Source organism: Littorina saxatilis, linkage group LG10, assembly GCF_037325665.1.
Source record: "Littorina saxatilis isolate snail1 linkage group LG10, US_GU_Lsax_2.0, whole genome shotgun sequence".
NCBI classification, from domain to species: domain Eukaryota; kingdom Metazoa; phylum Mollusca; class Gastropoda; order Littorinimorpha; family Littorinidae; genus Littorina; species Littorina saxatilis.
The window spans coordinates 15,419,212-15,434,865 of NC_090254.1; the positions used below are offsets into that span (position 1 = coordinate 15,419,212).

The 15,654-nt window shown below is 40.0% G+C and overlaps 1 protein-coding gene across 1 annotated transcript in view; it reads left to right on the top strand.

Annotated features, from left to right (window-relative positions):
* Positions 1-2,131: 2,131 nt before the first annotated feature.
* Positions 2,132-15,654, top strand: part of LOC138978253 (adhesion G-protein coupled receptor G7-like) — a 43,982-nt gene continuing 30,459 nt past the window's right edge. Inside the window, exons 1-5 of the mRNA XM_070350920.1 lie at positions 2,132-2,228; positions 9,035-9,343; positions 10,846-11,172; positions 13,821-13,951; positions 14,514-14,751. Coding sequence (XP_070207021.1) covers positions 2,171-2,228; positions 9,035-9,343; positions 10,846-11,172; positions 13,821-13,951; positions 14,514-14,751 — 1,063 coding nt within the window. The 5' untranslated portion in view covers positions 2,132-2,170. The remainder of the gene's footprint in view (positions 2,229-9,034; positions 9,344-10,845; positions 11,173-13,820; positions 13,952-14,513; positions 14,752-15,654) is intronic.

Genomic DNA, 15,654 nt, shown 5'->3' on the forward strand with positions numbered 1-15,654 from the left:
GTCCGGTGTCAGAATAATGTGACTGGGTGAGACATGAAGCCTGTGCTGCGACTTCTGTCTTGTGTGTGGCGCACGTTAAATGTCAAAGCAGCACCGCCCTGATATGACCCTTCGTGGTCGGCTGGGCGTTAAGCAAACAAATAAACAAAAAAATCTAGACTGCATGAGAATGGAAAGTGTGAGCAGTTGACCTACTTATTAGGTAACTGGTCGCACTCTCCTGTGAGTGCCATGCTCAATGTGTCTGGTCATATGTCGCAGCAGTCATGTCTTTTTCTGTTGCAGGAGAGGCGTAAGCGTTTGAGAAAAAACTAGAGGAAGAATTAGTGCTGTTGGATATCAAAAGACAATTGAATCTTGCATTGCCCTCAGATGCCCTCTTCTGGGCTGCTTGCATGGTTATGTTTTTTGGAAAGAGGTGGCGCTACCTGGGCGCTGTCATGTGGGGTGCCGGGGGAGGTGTTCAAAGTCATGGGCGACTGGAAGAGTTCTGCCTATTTAGTTTATTTAGATCAAATACCTCAGCGTACTCTAGACTATTATAGAACCAAGATGTGTGCGAACTTGCTTACCTGTTAGACCAATACCGAACTTGGGGTGAAAGTTGGCCGTCTTTGATACTATACGTCCAACTCTTTGGGTGAAATTGTTTTATCTCTTGTTTTATCAAAGATATTTTGTAATTAAATTATAGCCTTTTATGGCTTTTTGAACGCCCAATTCGGTTTTATGGTCTTCCAGTGTGGTTGCATGTGTCTTCTTGATAATCAGTGTTTGTGTGAGTAGTGTGTGTGTGAGTGGTGATAATCAGTGTTTGTGTGAGTAGTGTGTGTGTGAGTGGTGTGTGCTTGATGTGTGTGAGTATTCACTTGCAGCAGTACATTCATGAATATAAAAATTTAATCAGTGATTTAGTCAAAACTAGATTAAGTGGAAACAAGTATTTTCTCCTTTTAGGTGACATTTAGTATTGTATCATTCACCTTTTACTTCTTGTGCACCATGGTATCAGTGTGATTTTTAAAAAAAATTACATTTAGTCAAGTTTTGACAATGTTTTAACATAGACGGGGAATCGAGACGAGGGTGTGGTGTGTGTGTGTGTGTGTGTGTGTGTATATATATAACGCGAATCCGAGAAACTACTGGACCAATCTTCATGAAACTTAACATGAGAGTTCCTGAGTATAATATCTCCACCGGTTTGGGTTTTTTTGGTCAAGTAATCTTCGACAAAGCCTGGACTTTGGTATTGTATTTCAGCTATAAAACGATCCAAAAACATATTCATCTTATTTTTCATTATTTTCTGATTCCAAAAACATATAAATATGTTATATTTGGTTTAAAACAAGCTCTGAAAATTAAAAATATGAAAATTATGATTAAAATCAAATGTCCCAAATCGATTTAAAAACATGTTCATCTGATTCCGTGTGGTTTCCTGATTCCAAAAACATATAAATATGATATGTCTGGATTAAAAAAACAAGCTCAGAAAGTCAAAAAGAATAGACACAGAAACAGCGCAACCACTACCGCGCTATTCTGGTTTGTCAATTTCACTGCCTTCACTGACGATGCCACGAGTATACGGTCTTGGTGAAAAAAATGCAGTGCGTTCAGTTTCATTCTGTGAGTTCGACAGCTTGACTAAATGTTGTATTTTCGCCTTCCGGGACTTGTTATAAAAAAACAACAACAATTCATACAAACATTTATTATTAAATAAACGCGAGTATCATTCATTTCCTTGTTCATTAATCTGTTTTGCTTCTTTCTTTTCTTTCTTTCTTTCTTTTTTTCTTTCTTTCTTTCTTTCTTTCTTTCTTTCTTTCTTTCTTTCTTTCTTTCTTTCTTTTTTTCTTTCTTTGATTTTGTATTTATTTGCTGTTGTTGTTGTTGTTGTTGTTGTTGTTGTTGTTGTTGTTGTTGTTGTTGTTGTTGTTGTTGTTGTTGTTGTTGTTGTTGTTGTTCAAAAGCACTTTGGGCAAGATCCCTCTACCTTTAAACTACCGCGTTCAGTTTTACGACGAGTTTCATAAACGTAGAATGAAAAATCTTGACTCTTTAATACCAGGAAGTTGGAGCGTTGCCCAGAAAGGACAGACGTGCACCTGACGCACTTCATTGCCGCAAGCTGTTTCTCTCAGCAGGACATGCATCTAAAATGGAGACACGGACATTTGTGATTTTGTGTGTGTTTTTGACCATGAGCGGTCTTGCAGGTAAGGGCTGTATGACCTATAGTGTTGAAGTTCAAATTGCTTTCGTTATGGAGATTCTCTCTTCACTTGTATCAAGCACATGTGTATGTTTGTGTGTGTGTGTGTGTGTGTGTGTGTGTGTGTGTGTGTGTGTGTGTGTGTGTGTGTGTGTCTGTGTGTGTGTCTGTGTGTGTGTGTGTGTGTGTGTGTCTGTGTGTGTGCTTGGTTACTTGTTGTTGTTGTTGTTGTTGTAGTTGTTGTAGTTGTTGTTGCAAATGCTTAGTACTCGTTTGAAACAGACACTAACTGACTCTGATTGTGATTGTGTATGAATGGGATGTCAAACATAGTTCCATAGTAATTAGATTAATGTTACGACTCAACTCTAAAGATGTCATTACTTGCTAGGGGGTCCGGGGGCATGCCCCCCCGGAAAATTTTGAAAAAAAGATGCAAAATGGTGCAATCTGGTGCATTCTGAGGAGGATCATTACCAGTTTCAGGCAGCAGATTTTGTCACTGATTAATACCCCAAAAATTGAAACTCAACCCAAAAAAACCCCACAAATATTTTTATTTTTTGGCGGGGGGGGGGGGGGGGGTCCGGAAACCCCAGAAACCCCCCTCCCCCCCCCCCCTCGTCCGCCCCTGACAATCGACAAAGTAGACGATATAATTGCGAAAACCGGCATAATGTTAGAAAATGCAAGTCAAAATGGCGAACAAAAGAGGGAATGCACATTGTCAAGGGGAAATGTGGTATTGTTTAGTGCGGTACTCATGAGCTATCGTGAAATCATAGCATCAGTTTCCTATTTCCGAGCAGTCTCTAAATCCTTGTTGAAATGGTCTCGCGGAATAGCAGACTTACCTATTTGCATGTATAATCACTGCTTTGATTTAATGAGGGACGATAGTGTTGTGCGAGAAGTCGTAATTAAGCTGACGCCCCTGCTGTGTCAGTTCAGTGGTCGAGGTCGACCTTGCAAGAGTGTTGATACGCCAGAGAGCGACGGGATGACTGACGGAGCGGATGTGTTTGTTGTGGTGTGGGATAAACGTGTTTTATCAAAAAATAGTTAATACTTGTACAAGCCGTATGGGAATGTCGCTAAACCTGGAACAGTTAAGGAGAAACAGCCGTACCAGACAAAAAAATTATTATTGCAAAGCGTTTTTTATATTGTCACATACTAGACTCTATCAGTAAACAAACGAACAACATAAGATAAAATAAAAGTCACACAACTCATCAAACTGACCATTATAAACATTTCTGCATTTGTTCCAGGTTGGACGCATGGGTGTGTAAAGTGGAACACTGTGTTGTCAAACTCGGAACACATGCAAAAACACACTGACTCTCTTTCTAGCTCTGTCTGTGTCTCACACACACATATATACACCCACACACTCTCAATCACACGCACACAATTACACATTGCCACACACACAAGATAAATTCATACGTCATAACATTTTGATTTAGCCATCTTATTTAAATGTCTGTTTTTCCACATAACATTGGATTTTTACCAAAGAAATAGTAAATTTGATAACAATTAATGCCTCAAATGTGAAAAAAAATATAAATCGGATAAAAAAAACCCTGTTTTTGTAAAACATGAAAAAAGAAGCTAAGAAACGATTTTTCACTCAATGTCCTTTTGTTTTCTACTTTCAGTGCAGTCCTCGTGTGATCAATGCCGTGTGTATACTGCTGGCACTGTATAATGTTCAAAGGGGTGTTGGTGCCACACAAGAAGCAGTACCAAGATATTTCGCAGCATAAAAGTCGTGACAGGAACACCAAATGTTCTTGATGCGCAACGCAAACCCATTTCCCCGTTTCTGACAGCCGACAACGCGCAGCCCATTTCTTCGGGTAGCCACCGTCCGGGTCCCAAAATACTGTAAAACAAATCAATCAACCATTCAATAAAAGGTATAGAAGGAAAAAATACAATAAAACTGAAAAGAGAATTGAGTACGTGACTAAAACGGTTCTATGCTAAATGCCCCCCGGACAAATGCCCCCCTCCCCCCCCCCCCCCCCGGACAACAGTACTGCCCCCCGGACAACAGTACTGCCCCCTGGACAATTGCCCCCCGTGACAATGAATTGCCCCCCATTCTTGTCTGTATGTTTAGCGAGTTATCAAGACAGTGTTGTATTGTTGTCTAGAGGGTATTCATAGGTAATGGAAGTCTATAATTTGTTTTCTCAACGATATCTATATAATGCTTCCTGGTTTGAATACACACACACACACACACACATATATACACACACACTCACACACATATAGACACATACACATAAATACTGTAAACACCCAGACAAAGACAAACTGACAGACATACACACAGACAAACCGACACAGACACTTGCACGCCCACACTTACGCCCGCATTTACACCAGCAAACACACTCACACACACACACACACACACACACACACACGCACACATACACACACACTCACACACACACACACACACACTCTTATTGAAGTGAACGGCTTTTGCAAAAACTTGCACGAAGAGTGGTGAGAAAAAAATTGGGGGGCAGGTGTCCGGGGGGCAGTTGTCCTCCCTCGGTGGGGGGGCAGGTGTCCGGGGGGCAATTGTCCTAGTAGGGCAATTATCCGGAGGGGGGGGGGGGGCAGTTGTCGGGGAACAATTATCCAGGGGGCAATTAGCCTGCCACGGACTAAAAACACCAGTGTTCACTTTATCGTTTGATGAGGGTAAGATGGAACAGAATGCGTCAAAGCTGGAACACTGTTCCATGTTTGCCTCTATATGTGTTCCAGCATAGCCGCATGGCACCTGCATGGATTTCGACTTTAGCTGTAGGATACATATGACGTTTCCAATCTTTTTTCCCCGTTCATAGTGTAACACATTGATGTAGTTTTGTAATAGCAATCAACATTTTATGTGAACGCATATAGATAAAGAGTAATAAAACGAATTCTAGACAATAGAAATAAGAAGAAGAAGGGAGAAAAGTTAAAAAAAACGTACCTCTTCTTTGGTTTTGACGCAGTTGCCATTTTTCTTTTTGCAATAACATCGGGAGGGGTCACTAGACATTTCTGCTAAAAAAAAATTCATGAATTGTTTCCCGTTGACCGCATATTGAGGTGTTCCAAGTTAGCCGACTGTTCCGGGATTGGCGACTTTCCCTTACATGTTCATTGGTTTAACTGTTGAGTTAAGGTACAGTATTAAACACAATGTCAAAGAGGTTTTCTGAGAGACATTTAGAAAAATTGTGTCTGTGCATAGTTTTGGTTTCGTAAACTCGGGGTTCTGCCCACAGGTCTCATTTGATTGGATTATTCTCAACCCCCTAGCTGTTAATGTTTTCAGTTATAAAAAGTACCTTGGCATTATGTCAACTCTTTTTGCATTATAATAACATCTGATAAAATATATCCATCTAGATCAGGCTTAGACTCAGAAAGACTTGTATTTCGGCAACAGAACGATGACTGATGAGTGACTCAGTCACGTCGCGAGATATGCGGTTCGTAAGTGTCACGAGATTTTGTAGAAGTAATTTGATGCTAACCCTGCAGACTTATGTTTTGCCACATTAAAAACACATTAAATTTTGTTGTTAATTGGGTTTTTTTCATGTGTATGTGTTATGTACAATTACCCCCCCCCCCCTTTTAGGACACCCCACCCCACCCCCAATTTAAGACCTCTCCCCTTTAAACCTTGCTTTCGTAGACTTTCTGTTCATACCCTCTGTAAACATAACCCCATTTTAAGGTTCCCTCCTTTTTAAGACCTGAACTTCTGAGATTTTTGGAGGTTTCCAAAAAGGGGGTTTCAATAATCTAAATTTTGTTATAAACTAATGTTGCTTCTGGCCTCGGGTCCAGTGATTCATGTTGTTTCAGTGCTTGGCGAACGAATTCCGCAGTGATCAATACCAAATTATTGCCTCGTGAGCTTTGGTCAGTGTTGCAATTGATCACCAATAATACTTTGGAATAAAAATGAATAGAGTAAAATACACTGGTGATTTGTATATCTTCAAACCGGTGTCTTGTGCCTAAATTTGCTTGTCAGTGCTTCAGTCAAAGATTTAGGTCTTCTCACATAATAGTGTAATTTTTTCAGCAATATGGAATGATCGACTAAGCCAAATGCGTTCTTAAAATCCAAAAACAATGCTCCTGTAACTTCAGACTTGTTCATTGCTGACAGCCAAGCTTCACAGAGAGACGTAAGAGCTGTGTGGCAAGAATGCTTGGACCGAAAACCGGATTGAAACTGATGGAACAAATTTTGTTCTTCCATGTAAGCAAGAAGATGCTTGTGCACATGCCTTTCTAATGGTTTTGACAAAACAGGCAGCAAAGAAATGGGTCTAAAATTACTTGGGTCTGAGAGATCTTTACATTTGGGAAGGGGTATGACTTTGGCGCTTTTCAATTTAGACGGAAAAAAGTTCTGCTCAATACTAAGGTTATATACGAACGTGAGCGAATCCACAATATACGGCAGAGAAAGCTTCAATAACTTCACGGGTATTTTATCAAGACCCATGGACTTTTTATTCTCCAGGTTTTCAATAAATGTTCCAACCTCATGAACTGCAATTGGAGGAATGATAAACGCTTCATTGTTTATTCTGTTCCGCTGACAGTATTCGTCCAATTTTTCAAAACAGTCATCTGTATCCGGAGAATTTGTTTCTGCCACAGAAGCCTTCAATTTATCCGCTAAAGATATCAAATGATTATTAAATTCTTCCGCAGATAGTTTTGTTAGATTAGCAGTTGACTTTTTCCTAGATTTATCAAGGATTTCATTTACTGCCCGCCAAATTGTTGCAGTATCTTTCTTATCGGAAATCAATTTATCAAAGTAACCAGTTTTTTATTGTCTCACACGGTTTGACACCTCATTCCTCTGTTGTTTATATTCGTCTGTTATCTTATTTTCCTTGAAATAATCTCTTAGAGCCATCGCCTCTAGAATATCTGATGTTAACCAAGGCGGAAGTACTAGTCTGGCATGTTTTACTCTATGCTGACGCAGGGGCACGTGCTTATCTATAATTGTGCTTAAAATGCTATGCAAGTGATTAAAAGCATCATCTGCAAGACTGAAATAAAAAACGCTCTGAAATGGAGCTTCACTAAGATCACGAAAAAATGCAGACTCATCAAAATGTCTAAAACTTCTGTATTCTATGGTCGTGTGGCCTTTTGGTCCTGATTTAGGCAAGCGCATAGAGACCGAACAAAAAATAGGCCTATGATCGCTGATACTGGAATTGGACACATACACATTTGAAACAATCTTCTTATTATCAGTATATATGTGATCAATAAGAGTTGCAGTTGTGTCTGTTATTCTTGTTGGGTTCAGAACCAGTTGATGAAGACCTAATGAAGTTGTTGTTGAATTCCATACTGTTTGAGGCTTATTCAGATTAATATTAAAATCTCCAAGCAATACAATATCTTTATTGCGTGATTTGACTCTATCCATCATCTGAATGAAATATTCTGACCAAATCGACGTTTCGGCAGGGTTACGATATATATAACCTATGAGCAGAGGCGAGGATTGACAGTTTTTTTTTACTTCAATCCAAATGCACTCAATATTGTCGTCCTCTAAATCAGTTTTTCGTATTGCAAATTCAGAAATTGATTCATGAATATCGACTGCAATGCCTGTCTGATTCTTCCTTGCACTGTCGCGTCGCAAAACAGAGTATTGGGGAATGTAAATCAAGTTATCGGCAATTCTCGAGTCGAGCCGTGTTTCGCTCATCCCAAAAACATGAACTGGCTTTGAGCTTTGGTTTAGCAGCACGCATATATCAGGCACTTTGTTAACGAGATGATAGACATTAAGATGTCCAACCTGGAGAGAGAGAGAGAGAGAGAGAGAGAGAGAGAGAGAGAGAGAGAGAGAGAGAGAGAGAGAGAGAGAGAGAGAGAGAGAGAGAGAGAGAGAGAGAGAGAGAATGAATTAAAGGCACACTCAGCTTCAGGTAAACCATCAGTTTCTGTTCTGAGACACTGTCAGGCTTTTACACACAGTACAAACAACCTTTCCTTTAAACACTCACCGCTTGAGAACATCATAGGTGCCCTCCGTAAACAGCAAGCATTTTTCAAAGAATTTATTTTTGCGTGGCCAGCCGGATTGTCTGAGTAACACAATCGGAGGCCTCGTTTTGGCTCTAGAACTAACTTTTAAAATCTAAATAACAAATTGACAGCTTGCAACACAAACATTCTTAAATCATAACAGATTTCTATTTTCATCAAGACAAGATCAGTACTACTCGAAGTTTTGAAAGTTTGAAAAAAGGGAGCCCGGTGCAGGTCACGCAAGGTAGTGTTTCTCAAGCAGACGAACTTTCTGCATGTCGCTGCTTTCTTTGAAGTCTACCGCAGCCGATAAGTTCGTGTGACTCGCAGTCGTTTGTTGCATTTTAGATTCAGAGGTACACAATTACGTGCTATTGCAGATACAGCGAGTCGGATTGAAATCACAAACTGACGACGACATTGTGAAAAAAAGGAAAGTGTGTGACACGGGTTCACGATGGCTCAGGGTTCAAATAAACCACAAAATCTGGTGTGTGGTTTACGCAAGCTAAATATCCATTAAAACGAACTGTGTCATTTCATGCTGTTACATGCTATTGCAAGTGTGTTCCATAAGGTTAGAACTGCTTTCTTCGTGAGAAGATTTAAATCGTTCTGTAAACCATTTGAGGTATACTGGGCCTTTAAGTTCGGTAAGTCTTGATAAAGCACGTGTTTTGCATTGCATTGCAGGATCCGTGTCCTTTAAAGACTGTGAGAGTCCCAGAAGATATGTCCCGGGAATTTACTATCACTTCTTTGATTGTAAGTACTCCGGTATCACGACAAGTAACATCAGCTGGACCATTGCCAAGGATGACGGGACGACAATGAATCTCGGCACATGTCATGCTGACCGTATTCCATGCTACAACAATACAATTCTGCAGATTTCTCGAGGTTATGCTTCCAGCGACAGTGAGTTTGACGGCAACTTGACATGCACGGAGACCTTTGCAAACGGGACTGTGGAGTCGGCCAGCTGCACACAGAAAGCAGTCAGTGAGTACGCACTACGGTGTTTTCAAAGTATACTTATCTATCCTCAGCGGATTATGACATTATTCAGTTATTCTGCAGAAAAACAGAAATGCTGGAGAAAACCCGTTCTTTTTCTGCAGTAAAACAGTTTCACTGCAGTAACATTGAATAATGTCATAATCCGCCAAGAGCCAGTACAAAATGCTGCAGAAAAATGTAAACAGGTTTTCTGCACTAAAACAACAGCACCGTTTTACTGCAGCATTCTTGATTTCAATTTTACTGCAGAAAAGACAGTTTTTTTTCCAGCATTTCTGTTTTTCTGCAGAATAACTGAATAAAGTCATAATCCGCTAAGGATAGGGGAGACCGGGGCTAGTCCGCCTACTTTTATGCTTTTGGTAGCATAACTGGCGAGTTTGATGAACTAGAAGATTGATTTTTTATTTTACATCAAGACAAATGTGTAGCTGATATCAATGTGCAGACAGTTTTTATGTGCGCATGAACATTTGTTGTACATACTGCTTTAAGTAGACCTACCCTAACGTAGGCGAACTTGCCCCAAGTCGGGGTAAGTCCGCCTACAGGGTGGGACAAGTCCGCCGCTCTCATCCCATAGTAGGTACAAGACTAGTAGTGGGCAAGCTTCAGTGGGAAAGCTTTTATAATTCCCTTCAATATTTAGGTTCAAAAATGCCAATGACAAAATACGAAAGAATGTAACACAAAATTACGTTAGGGGAGACAGGGGCTAGTCCGCCTACTTGTATGCTACTTTTATGCTTTTGGTAGCATAACTGGCGAGTTTGATGAACTAGAAGACTGATTTGTTTTATTTTACATCAAGACAAATGTGTAGCTGATATCAATGTGCAGACAGTTTTTATGTGCGCATGAACATTTGTTGTACATACTGCTTACGGCGAACATGCCCCATGACAAATAGGCGGACTTGCCCCTGCACGGGCAGGCAACTCTAGTGCCAGATAACGAGCACAACATGGGAAGGAAGAAGCAAAACTTTCGTCAGAACTCGACCTTAATTAACGCACTTTCACTCGACACCAAGACTACGTATTTATTCTCAGAGGTAATGCATCAAAACCTAAGTCAACTCCTATGCATTCATGTTACAAAAATGAAGAAAAACACTTTTTGTGATCTGTACTCACGATATATGGGCGCGCAACCTCTGAACTTCTGCAGGATTTGGGGGGAAGAAGGGACACCACTCCCACATGGTGTGAATGACTAAAAGGTGGCAAACGTAAGAATAAACAGACAAAGACGGATGTGCCCCGGGGGCGGACTAGCCCCGGTCTCCCCTACTTATCTTTGCACACTCATCCCTGCATATTATTGCCTTACATTATAAACGTTTCATTTTTAACGTCCATGTCAAATGAAACATACAAATAATGACTGAATGTAAACAGAAAACTTTTAATTTTGACGTCTTGCCTCTTAAAGTCTCAGTCTGGTAATAAAACACCGGATTTAATCTAGTCTGATACTTTCAGGAATCCGCGCGACTAAGAGAGAGATTAGAGTCAATGAGAATTCAGGTTCATCGGGTGCTCTGTATTACGACCAAAGACAGCCTGGGAGCACCGTGACTTGGACTCTGGTCACTGACTCTGGACACACAATAGACCTTGGCAACTGCAGCGGTAATGACACCTGCACTTCACTGTACCCCAACGTTACGCTCACACGATACAGTTATGCCCTGGGTTACAACAGCGTGAAGTTCAGTAATTGGCAGCGAGACATGGCGGGTCAATTGATTTGTTCATACATCAAGGACGGAGTGGAAGAGACAGACAACATCACACTGACTGTCTACAGTGAGTGTGTATGTGTGTTTGCGTGCGTGTGTGTGTGTGTATGTGTGTGTGTGTGTGTGTGTGTGTGTGTGTGTGTGTGTGTGTGTATGTGTGTGTGTGTGTGTGTGTGTGTGTGTGTGTGTGTGTGTGTGTATGTGTGTGTGAGTGTTGTGTGTGTTCCATGTATATATTTTGACTGTTGATTAATTTTTTAAAACAACTTTTTTTCCTCTACATTTTTCCCTTATTTGTTCTTTAATTTTTACATTTAGTCAAGTTTTGACTAAATGTTTTAACATAGAGGGGGAATCGAGACGAGGGTTATGGTGTATGTGTGTAGGTGTGTATGTGTGTATGTGTGTGTGCGCGTGTGTGTGTAGAGCGATTCAGAGTAAACTACTGGACCGATTTTTATGAAATTTGACATGAGAGTTCCTGGGTATGATATCCCCGGATGTTTTTTTCTTTTTTTCGATAAATGTCTTTGATGACGTCATATCCGGCTTTTTGTAAAAGTTGAGGCGGCACTGTCACACCCTCATTTTTCAATCAAATTGATTGAAATTTTGGCCAAGCAATCTTCGACGAAGGCCGGACTTCGGTATTGCATTTCAGTTTGGTGGCTTAAAAATTAATTGATGACTTTGGTCATTAAAAATCTGAAAATTGTAAAAATAAATTGTTTTTATAAAACGATCCAAATTTACGTTCATCTTATTCTTCATCATTTTCTGATTCCAAAAACATATAAATATGTTATATTTGGATTAAAAACAAGCTCTGAAAATTAAAAATATAAAAATTATGATCAAAATTAAATTTTCGAAATCGTTTTAAAAGCTATTTCATCTTATTCCTTGTCGGTTCCTGATTCCAAAAACATATAGATATGATATGTTTGGATTAAAAACACGCTCAGAAAGTTAAAACGAAGAGAGGTACAGTAAAGCGTGCTATGAAGCACAGCGCAACCGCTACCGCGCCAAACAGGCTCGTCACTTTCACTGCCTTTTGCACTAGCGGCGGACTACGTTCAATTTCATTCTGTGAGTTCCACAGCTTGACTAAATGTAGTAATTTTGCCTTACGCGACTTGGTAAAATCTGATTTGCTCAAAGATTTGGAAAAATACTATTCGGAAATGAGATTTGTATGTAATGATACGAGTATCTGTAAATGAAACAAGTCGCGTAAGGCGAAAATACAATATTTAGTCAAGTAGCTGTCGAACTCACAGAATGAAACTGAACGCAATGCCATTTTTCAGCAAGACCGTATACTCGTAGCATCGTCAGTCCACCGCTCACGGCATAGGCAGTGAAATTGACAAGAAGAGCGGGGTAGTAGTTGCGCTAAGAAGGATAGCACGCTTTTCTGTACCTCTCTTTGTTTTAACTTTCTGAGCGTGTTTTTAATCCAAACATATCATATCTATATGTTTTTGGAATCAGGAACCGACAAGGAATAAGATAAAAGTGTTTTTAAATTGATTTGGACACTTTAATTTTGATAATAATTTTTATATATTTAATTTTCAGAGCTTGTTTTTAATCCGAATATAACATATTTATATGTTTTTGGAATCAGCAAATGATGGAGAATAAGATAAACGTAAATTTGGATCGTTTTATAAATTTTTATTTTTTTTTACAATTTTCATATTTTTAATGACCAAAGTCATTAATTAATTTTTAAGCCACCAAGCTGAAATGCAATACCGAAGTCCGGGCTTCGTCGAAGATTACTTGACCAAAATTTCAACCAATTTGGTTGAAAAATGAGGGCGTGACAGTGCCGCCTCAACTTTCACGAAAAGCCGGATATGACGTCATCAAAGACATTTATCAAAAAAATGAAAAAAACGTTCGGGGATTTCATACCCAGGAACTCTCATGTCAAATTTCATAAAGATCGGTCCAGTAGTTTAGTCTGAATCGCTCTACACACACACACACACACACACACACACACGCACAGACAGACACACATACACCACGACCCTCGTTTCGATTCCCCCTCGATGTTAAAATATTTAGTCAAAACTTGACTAAATATAAAAAGCCCAAGCCTGGAGTTTTTATTAGTCAATTTTAGCAAACACAATGGATGTGAACCTCAGCTTTGCTCGCTATTACACACACACACTCTCACACACGCACACACACGCACACACACACAAACAGGAACAGACAGAAACAAACACAGACACACACACACAAACACACACACACACATACACACACACACACACACACACACACACACACACACACACACACACACACACACACACATAAAAGCAACGCACGTTGACTTGGTACATGAATGCTAGGTCTTTCTACTTTTGGTTATGGCAACAACAACAACGAATGTGATGCTTCATTTTTGCTTCCAGACATTAAATGTCAAAAAAAGAAAACTCATAGAATGAACTGGGAAATACCTTACTAGGATGCATTCAAATCGGTGGGCACTGAACTTAAGACATTCGAATATAGCCTACAATGAAATTCACCACCCAATGCATTTACATTACATTATTTGCATAACCTATCTTCACAATAAACTGTAACACCATTATTTCTTCTTTATTCAGTGTTTAGTCTCGTGACAGTTACATCTGAATTTGAAGTACAAGTATCTCGCAAATCTGACTGTCAAAAATCTAGACCCTGCTACAATCGACAACTGCAGTGTTGAAATCAGTCAACATAACTGGATGGCCATCCTGTCCTGTGAGGTGACACGGGTGTTTGTCAGCTCGGGGGCTTACACGTATAGGCTGAATATGACGTCTGAGGTGTGTAAATATTTACATGCTTTAATGTTTCGTGAGTTTGTGAGTGTGTGTGTGTGTGTGTGTGTGTGTGTGTGTGTGTGTGTATGTGTGTGTATGTGTGCACCCTCATGTGTGTGTGTGTGTAAGTGTGTGTGTGTGTGTGTGTATGTGTGAGTGTGTGTGTGTGTAAGTGTGTGTGTATGGATGTGTGTGTGTGTGTGTGTAAGTGTGTGTGTGTGTGTGTGTGTGTGTGTGTGCGTGTGTCCAAGTGGTGGGATGCCCTTATCTCATAGAAAAGTCTGGCCAGATCTCAAATGGTGAGCTGAATAATTTATACAGGAAAGGCTGTGATACTTTCTGGCAGTAAACGATGATAAAACTAAGATACTCGCATGAAAGTAACTTTAAGTGATCTGAAAGATTGCTAAGATCACATCACTTGTTTGAAGTGAATATGATCTGTGCGCCTGCACACCTAAACCCATTAGAGACGGCATTGTTTAGGCCTACATGCCAGGTCATATGCTTAAACATGTATATCGTCCGGTTTTCAAAAATAACTTTATATTCTTCGTATTGTAAGGTATTGAAAGGTGGGGTAAGGTCGACTTCCTACAACTACATCTTTGAAGATCGCAAGTCGTACCGCGATGCTCTAACAGCCTACACAGACAGCACCAACAACAAGACGTACTACAGAGGGCGACTGGTCATCTCCTGGCCTCTTTCCGGTGTACCTGTCTACTACTCAAACATCGAGCTTCAGCTTGGCAATGTTCTTTCTACTTTCAACTACCAGAACATTCATGGATTCGGCGTTTGTGAGCAAATTAACTAGTTACCTCGACTGTAAGCAGCTGTACTCGACGTTACATATTCTGTAACATGTGTGTGTGTGTGTGTGTGTGTGTGTGTGTGTGTGTGTGTGTGTGTATGTATGTGTGTGTGTGTGTGTGTGTGTGTGTGTGTGTGTGTGTGTGTGTGTGTGTGTGTGTGTGTGTGTGTGTCCGAACGAGAGTTGCGTTTAAATGTGTATGGTGCTGTGCCAGAACGTGGTCAGAGGGAAACCATTTCTGTTTGATACATTTTGTTTGCCCATCTCTATGTCTCACAACGAACACAATTATTTGTTTCAAGAAGAAAGTACCTCAGAGAGATAATACAAGAACAAAATCCCAACCTAGTCGGCCTGTGGTGGTGTGCACAATTGCGACACTTTGGACGGCCCGGGATAATTCTCTGAGTTACCTGTGTTTCATCAACTAGCTCCCAATTTCGTGTGTGTACTCGTAAAGGGAGATTGAATCTGAAAACCTATTCAAGAATAAATAACAAATTATATTATTTTCTCGCGCAAATGGTTTGGAAATTGATGCGTGACGATCGTTACACACCGTGTCGAATTTTCCTATTAAATGGAACGTTCGTCTGCTACTCAACGGGCGGCTCTGGTTATACATTGATGTAAATTAAACTGTCTTTTAAAGTTGTTGTTTTTTACTAATCTTTAATCTTTAACCTGTGTTTTAATCCGGTTTCTTTGGCAAGCAAGTTAGCTTTTTTTTTATGTCAAAGTCAAACGGTAACGGTCGTCATTTTCTCAAAGGAATACCAACCAGTTGCCCGTTTTTGTTTGTGCATTTATCATAAATGTTGCCTTCAGTTATCTTTCTAAACTTTGAAACACATACAGAATAACATACTTTTTGAAAATGCAATATTAA